The sequence below is a fragment of the Cinclus cinclus genome, chromosome 8 (assembly GCF_963662255.1).
Source record: "Cinclus cinclus chromosome 8, bCinCin1.1, whole genome shotgun sequence".
In the NCBI taxonomy this organism is placed as follows: Eukaryota; Metazoa; Chordata; class Aves; order Passeriformes; family Cinclidae; genus Cinclus; species Cinclus cinclus.
The window spans coordinates 16,842,287-16,850,785 of record NC_085053.1 but is presented as its reverse complement, the minus strand read 5'-3'; the positions used below and the strand labels follow the sequence as shown (position 1 = coordinate 16,850,785).

At 39.1% G+C, this 8,499-nt stretch overlaps 1 protein-coding gene across 1 annotated transcript; it reads right to left on the bottom strand.

Annotated features, from left to right (window-relative positions):
- Positions 1-1,832: 1,832 nt before the first annotated feature.
- Positions 1,833-8,363, bottom strand: CTBS (chitobiase). The gene is made up of 7 exons (XM_062497539.1): positions 8,223-8,363; positions 7,639-7,777; positions 6,471-6,679; positions 5,670-5,841; positions 5,038-5,135; positions 3,623-3,784; positions 1,833-2,639 (listed from the first exon to the last, which is right to left on the bottom strand). Exons 1-7 carry the CDS (start codon positions 8,346-8,348, stop codon positions 2,454-2,456), a joined length of 1,092 nt encoding a protein of 363 aa, XP_062353523.1. The 5' UTR covers positions 8,349-8,363; the 3' UTR covers positions 1,833-2,453.
- Positions 8,364-8,499: the final 136 nt, after the last annotated feature.

Below are 8,499 nucleotides of genomic sequence, written 5' to 3'. Positions count from 1 at the left end.
ACAGTTTCTGTAGGACTACAGCAACAGTAATCCTTTATTTGACTGTTTACTGGAGTATGTTTTTGCCATTATAAATATGCCTGTCTATAAATTGCTGTTGTATCATTAATGTATTATTATGAAGCATGAATAAAATCTCCGACAATCTCACTTTATTCCCTATCTAGCAGGTTTTGTTCCGTCTCTTATTCAGAAAGGTACACAGACATTAATTGTCTTCTGTAGTTTGAATGCTTGCCTGAAAGCTTTCTCTTGGACCAGTATAATGATGATCCTGGTCCAATCTACACTCTTGCATATTCTGCCTTTCCTTAATTTCAAGGTCATGCATGTCATGAGATTAAAATTCTCTGAAAGAGGAATCAGAAACCTCTTAATAGGATTTTTTTTTTCTAGCTCTGCTGTTTGCCTCTTCACAAACCAGATATTATATTAAGCAGAAGAATAACATGCTAAGAATTAATCTTAGCTAAAAAGCTGTCAAGAGTGTATTTATTACTGGAAGTGAAACACTCATAGGAAATAAGTTTATGATAAGAAAATTATGCAGTGCTCAAAAGAACTGACTTAGAAATGTCTTGAGTCAAACCACCCATTATCCAATTTATTTTCTTAAAGATAGGACTTCACAAAGATTTTAGTGCTAAAGGATTAAATAAATTATTAAAAACTACACCCACTTTTGCTTAATTCAGGGTTGAAGCTCACATCCTTTATTTAAGAACTGTGTCTTATTTAAGATACAAGAGCAGGCTACTAGCTACTGGAAAATCAGAACCTATATTTAAAATATAGTATTATCAATTCATGATTCTTGACTGCTACAGGAAAGAGAGTTTTATTATGAAGTCATCTGGTCCTCAGAATTTTGCAGGTCAGATATTCGTACCAGAAGACTCTCAATTCAGCAAATATCCATCTCACAGGATTTAAACATTTGAGTAGTAATACATGTTCTGAAATATACGTGTGTGTGTATATGCATATAAAATATATAAAATGTAGCAGTTTCTCTTAAGGCTTATAGAGTGGTGTTCTAGTTGAAAAGCCTTCTGATTTGTCAAGGGAATGTTTTAGTTCCTGCAAGAGCAGTAGACTTCACCTTCTGCTTTCTTATCACCTGTATTATCAAGCAGACAATTCAAATGAAGTCTTACACTCTTTTCCTCAGTAGCCATTATGGTAATGCTGCCATACTATGGTATCTCTTTAGCAAGCAAAAAAAACCCAACCCCCCCAACTAAACCAAACCAAAAAACCCACCAAACCCACAACTCGCTACATCTACCTAATTAAATAATTTTTTTAATTAACGGAGTCACTTAAGCAGGGCCCAGCTGCACTTTAATCTGCTTGTGAAACAGTTCTGAGAATCAGACAAGCAGTGTGGGCTCTAAGTTGTAGAACAAGTAAAGCACAGACAAGGAACATTGTTTACAAGCCTTACCACGATCAGAATTTTATTTAACAAAAAAATCTTGTAAACACCAGCCAATCTTTATATCACTATGGGTATTTTAAAAAGTTATACAGCTTCTTTAGGCAAATGATTTTATGAAAATATGAACTAGAAAGAAAACAATCTATTATCTCAGAGGCAACACCCCATAAAAACAAAAAAAACAGGCTACTGAATGAAGCTAGGGTGTGTGGAAAAACAGATATGCAGTTCATTGAATAAGCTTCTGAATTCTAGTTTTCAGGAAGTAAAGTAGTTTGAAATTAAAGGAAACATCATCCAAGCTCTCTACATATTAATGCTTCTTCTTCAGGCTGAGGTCAGAGATTTTTGGCTTTTGAAATGAAGGAATTTATGTGATACATAACACAGTGAAACTGGAGTTTATTGAATATTCCTTTTTAACAACAAGTTTGACATAAATCTTAACAGCAACTACTTCATGTTATGTAATTTCTTCAGTCCATAAAAATCATTTCATCAGAAGAGTAACCAAGGTGCATATAATCAACAATCTGTCTCTCCAGTATTCAGTTTAATCTGATTCTAGAGTGACTTAGCTAAATATTGTTTGGGTTGGGAAGTCAGAAGGCTGAGACTGCACCATGTAACACAGGAAGAGAGAGATTTGCTGCACCTGGCAGCTTTAGCAAAACATCCTTATGAGACTGCCCCTGTAAATCCATCAGTTGGTCTTGTTACCAGATACACACTGGGTTCAAGCCTTAACTACCTCACAGTAACTGCGAAAAATTAGAGATGAGCTGTCCTAGAAAAAACCTACTGCTGCAAGGATTGTTGTTCCAAAGCAACATTGGAATGTTCTGAAGAATGAAAATACAGTTTTGCATACAAAATAACAAGATTAGTTTGTCTAGTTTTTAGAGTTTTTGTAATCACAATATATTTGTACAAAATCAAAATCTCTGATAGTGCAAGCCAAAATAAAAAATTGCCAATTTTCATCATTCTAAATCAAGGGTTCACATAGTTCTTATGGTGTCAGAGCTTGCCACATTGCCTGAGTTTGTTGTTCTGCTACAGGTTCTCTGGAATAGTCAAGACTGTTTCCATTCCACATGCCAATGCCCCTTAAGCCTCGACTCTTCACATATGCTGCTTTTAGAGAGATGCTGTGAGGGTCATCAAACCATACCTGGTGGAATTGACCAACAGAATCCTAGAACAACATTTAAACACTGGTGTCAATGATTACATATTCTCTTGAACACAGTTAAAAGTACAATTAAAAGCTGGGATATACAAGCTATGTAGGTTTATATAATATTTTCCTGATTTACCAATTCTTTGTCACACAAGACAATTAAAAATTCTAAGCCAAACACTTGGATTTCTTTTAATTGTATAAGTTATAAAACAGTGACACAATTTAATTGAAGTTAGATGAAAACACTTAGCTACTTTGTATCTTAATACTTTTTAAATATGGCTAAATTTTTAGATACAGAATCTAAGATAACAGGTGAATTTAGTTAGAGATTGTGGGGTTTTTTAAGCAATAAACAGTTTTAGAGGAGGTTATAAAATTTTATCAAGGCTATGCTGCTTTTATCTGGTCATTGCTTACAACACTTTTTAATCACCTATATGTGAAACTTAAATAATGTCCAAAGAAACAAGACAAAATGGATACACTGTGTTCTTGTAAGCACAGTAATTTATGGACTCTTTCACTATGCCTATGTAGAAAACTAATGCAGAAGAGAACTATTAATACAGAAGAGAATGCCATGCTCATGCAAGGCAATGAACAAGACAAAATTAAGATAACCTTGGAATCGTTTTTAGTTTAAATCATTTATCAACTCATGAAAATAACTATAACAGTGAAGGACACAGCTATGGGATGTCTTTGTGCCAAAATGTCATTTTTGACATGATGCAGTATCTCCAGAAGCCTTGAAAGTAATAAAGACTGTTATTACTCCTGTAGTATTCAGGCACTGCACCCCTCTCTCAGATTAGGAATTCAAGACACAGATTTCCAGTAATCCTTTACTATACCAAAAAAAAAAAAAAGAAAAAAGAAAAAAAAAAAGAAAACATAAAAGGAAGAATCTAATCTACGTAACTTTATAGTCAAAGATCTATGGCTCATGAATGCTTACTCCACACCACATTGTCTTGGAAAAAGACTCTTACCTTGTACTCATAAAATGGAGCCTTCTGTAGCTCATCCCAGAGCACCCCTGAAAGAGAATTGTTCACCTGCTTCATGATGGTTGAGTAGGGGACCTGGCTCCCTGCAGCATCACTGCAAGGAGCTCCACGGAAAGGCACTTTGGGAAGGGAACAAACATGATCCTGAAAAAGAAATAGGGAGGCCTGAGTTTCATGTAACGTGGGAAATAGAAAAGGTGTAAAACTCTCAAAAAGCTATGTAAAAGCAAAAAAAGCACTATAGTAGAGCTATGCAATGCAAAGTAGTTAATATACAACAAAGTCACTGAAAGGATTTCTTTAGGGTTGAACCGAGAGGGGGAATTGTGGGAAATAGAAAAGGTATAGAACTCTTAGGGGGACCTCAGGAAAATATGTTAAACAAGATAGTAGAAATATGTAAGCTTAATAATGAAGCTTTATCCATTGTTTTAAGCTATTACAAGCAAGCATTTTTCAAAGCAAAATGTATGTGTAACTTTATTAATTGGCCTAAGCTTATCAGTTTTTAATATCATGCTATTGGTTAGAAAGTTGTTAAAAGACTTTATAACAAAGAGAACTTTGTCTGCTGTGCTAGCAGCTGAAGTTGTTCCATCTCCCTTGCTTGGTTCTGTAAAATGAGACTGATGATTGTGATGGAATAAAGCTTTGAGAGAACTAGTCCAACATTCCCATCCCGTTGTTTGTGTACATAGATATATATATATATAAAGATAAAATAAGAGAAAAAATAATCCAGAAAAACTCAATAACGTAAAGTATACTGAACTCCAAAACAGAAGTACAGCCAAGAACAATTCACAAAAGGCATTAGGGCCACAAAAAAGCAGCTCTGGCAGACACTATTTGTAGAGAAAAGGTAAATTAAAAGAGATACATTTTCTTTAATCTGCAGTAGTACAGGACTGGATGGATATTATTCAGCATAAACAGTTGTCTTATCTTTTCCACCTTTAATTGACCCTTATATTTTTCATAGGTATAATATTTGAGCCCTCGTTAGCTGCTATGCTCTAACAGTCATAGGTCTGTTGTGGTTTGCTGCACCTGCCTTTACAGTGGTGCTGAGAAGGAACATACAAGTGTTGTAGGGCCTTTGGATACCATCTCTTCTTATACAGATAATATTTAGAGCTCCTTAGTCAAACACAGTGCTTGGATATCATGGGATTCAGGCTGCCTAAGGAGCTAAAATACCTTGTCTGGTAACACACTGCTCATCAGTTATCAGCCAAGCAAACAAATCTGTTTTGTGTCCCAGCTCGTTGCTCTTATCCATCAGACTACAGTATTTCCTAGTCCGAAAACAAGATTACCAAAATCTAGTTGTATCTTTCCAAGGAAAAAAAAAATTCAACAGTTTGATTGCAAACTGCAAATAATCTTCACCTTACCTTGGATAGGTTTTGGCAGACATAGTCATAGCCATACCAGGGGACACCCATCACAAGCTTCTTAGGATCAATGCCCATAGCAATGTACTTCTCATATCCTAGTTTTGAAGGAAACAAAATTTAACATGCATTATTTACTTTTCCTATGCTTTTTATCCTTACAACTAATTTAGAGCCAAAGCCACTGCAGAACTTGCATGATCACCAGAGGTCAAGGTGCAAGCTGTCCTTTGCCTTCACCTTCTCCAGTGAGTGAGAAGCTTGCTCTACTGAGATCCCAGTAAGTGCTCTAGTTGCTCACACTTTAAACCAACTGCCCTGAGCAGAGGTTCACGAAGATGAGAGAAATGTTTCAGGCTCTTTGCAATCACAGGCAGACACCATTGCTCTGGCTGCCATTTGTCATTCTAAAAGCGATCCTGCTCATGCTGTTACAAGTAACAACACAGCTGCTAAAAGTCTGCCTGTAGGGTCAGAAGGACCAAGGATACTATTTTCACATATTTGAGCACACTCAAAGCCTCACTGCAACAATAACAAAATAAACCTGTCTAAGAAAAAGCAATCTTTTCTATCTACTCATGCGAACAAATGGCAACGTTCTGACTCCTGGGGAGGTGTTTTGTCCTCACCAACTAAAGTCTGCAGGTAAGGAGCATTGGCTTTTGCAACACAGTCTGTCCAGATCTGGCTCTGTTCATCATATGACATCACAAATAAGAAGTCACAGGCATCTGCAATCGCAGTGTAGTTGTAGCACCTTTTATCTATGCATGCTGGAGACCAAGCCACATCAAACGTTACCTGAAGGAACAATGCACAACTTTGTATCAAATATGGCCTTTAGGTGCCTTTGTTACCCCTTAAAAAAAAGGCTATGACTTTTAAAGACAACATTTCCCCAAATGGTACAGTTTAAAATACATTTTGATAATAATAAATCACAGGAGAAGCTGCTCACCTGATAAAACAAACAGAAGATAATAAAGTGAATGCCCCATTAGTGAATATATAGCACCAAAGAAATTAAAATATAATACAAAAATCGCAAAAAATATGAAGCATGATGCAAATCCTGAAAGCTTTCCTGATGGGTTTACCAAAACACTGTCAAGCTTCTGCCCCAGAAGGCTATATTTGCCCTAATTTCAACAGTTCATTAAGGCACACTAAAACCTGCCAGCTCACACAGAGCAGTAACATTATATCTACAAATCTCAGCAAACCCTATCTCTCATTTAAATTCACACTGGTCAAAAAGAGTGATTCTTACAAGATCACATCACAGCTAACATTCATAATTAAGCTTTCATTAGAATATTATATTTAGATCTGCCAATTTTTTTCATATTCATATGCTAAACAGCACTGTCAAAAGTCCTTAAATTTCAGAAGGTTAAATTTCATGTTTGTATCAAGTACATTATTATTACCTGTGATCCAGCTATTTCTCTGTGAAAAGCATCTGTAGTTTCCTTAACAAGCTCTGTCAATGCATAATATTCAGGGGAGGTTTCATTAACTTCTTGCTCTATATCTATGTTTATTCCATCCATATACTGTCTTTTTGCAAGGTCCACCTGTTGGGATATCCATGCTGCTCTTTTAGCAGGATCAATAATTTCCTTAAGAGGCACATCACCTAGACAAGAGGCCTTCAAGAGTTAACATGCATTTGCACCACAGTAATAGTAAGAATGAAAGGTTTGTCTTTAGTTAACAACAAATTTATGCACATTAAAAATGCCCATACCAATACTGGTAAAACACAAAGGAGTTCACTTTTTCCCCCAAGCATAATTTTGAGAAGCCACCCTAGAAGAGATTACCAAGCTTCTTTGAGATAGTGGTGTTAAAATTAGTTCCTTTGGTTTTTCTATAATTTTAATCTTCCTACTTTTGCTTAATACTCTTTTAGCCACGGTAAATTACCTTTCTTGAAATCAAAGTAGTTTTAGCGTTTCCACTGGTCATGTCTGAGAAAAATACTTCTGTGTTTAACCTTTGTTGCTTTCCACACTGTTGTCTCTTGGATTTTGCTTTTTCTCAACTGAGCCAAAAGGTAATTACAACATGTAAGCCAATGGACTTTGTCTTTCTAATCAGCATTTGTACCTGCACAGAGTTCCTGAGTATTCATGTTTTAAAACTTGACGTCTTCCTTATAAAGATGGACTAATTTAAGTGCAAAACACTAAAAAGTACTTAAAAGTCCTTCCCTTACTTTGTCTTTTGAGTACTCCAGATAAGATTCAGAATACAGACCCAAATAACTATCTTCTACAAGCTTTTTCCTTCCTCACTCTTCCTCCATAGCAATGATGTTCCCTGTTACAGAACTTTTATTAAGATGTCACTGGGATGGTTTTGTTATTACTGTGGCACAATCCCCTGTTGGTTTCAATACCCTGCATACCAGCGCACACAAAATCTCACGGTATTATAGTCCTGGGTTCATTAAAGCCTTATTAACTAATTATCTTAATGATTTTAATATCCTGCATACAACTGTCGAGGTAAAATGTCAAGGTAATATAGCCTGTGTACCTTATCTTCTTATTCACATATCACAAACATCCATGTTTTCCCAAAGTAACCAACCTTTCAGTACTATCCTTGAGCCTCTGGAGTGAGCATAGCACATGAGCTCAGGATCGTACTTTCCAAAAGCTGCCACAGTGGTAATTTTTGACCAGTCGTAGGATTTCCAGGTTTCCTCCCCTACATCAAACACAAAGACCTGGAAAAGGGGTAAAAGGCACCCTCGTTAGCCCAGCCCCGAGCACTTATTCTCCACGCGGCTCTCACACGGCTACACCGGCCGAGCAGCGGGGAAGCGGCTCCGAGGGATGGCAGCAGGGGAGCAGGGCTCGGGAACACTGCCCGCACTCCAGACACCCCAGGGACACTGCCCGCACTCCAGACATCCCAGGGACACTGCCCGCACTCCAGCCAGACACCCCAGGGACACTGCCCGCACTCCAGACACCCCAGGGACACTGCCCGCACTCCAGCCAGACACCCCAGGGACACTGCCCGCACTCCAGACAGACACCCCATGGACACGGCCCGGCTCGGCCCGAGCTCAGGCGGCTCCCTGCAGCTGAACCTGCTGCGCACGGCGCTGCCGCCGGTCCCGGCCCCTCCTGCGCCGGCAGCGCCGGCCCGAGCCCGGGCCCGCGCACCTCGGAGCCGGCGGGACCCGTGACGGGCTGGCACAGCCGCGGGTCCCGGCAGGGGCAGGCGCCGACAGGGCCCAGCAGCTGCAGGAGGGCGATGGGCAGCAGCCACCCGGCCCACGGCCGCCCCATGGCCGCAGGAGCCGCCCGGCCGCGCAGCCTCGGCCCCGGGGCGGGCCCGGCCGGAGCCGCCCACAGCGCCCCGCGTGTGCGGCGGAAAATGAGCTCGGCCGAGCGCGTTCACAGAGCAGCTGTTTATTGAAAGGTCATGCGGGAACGCGTG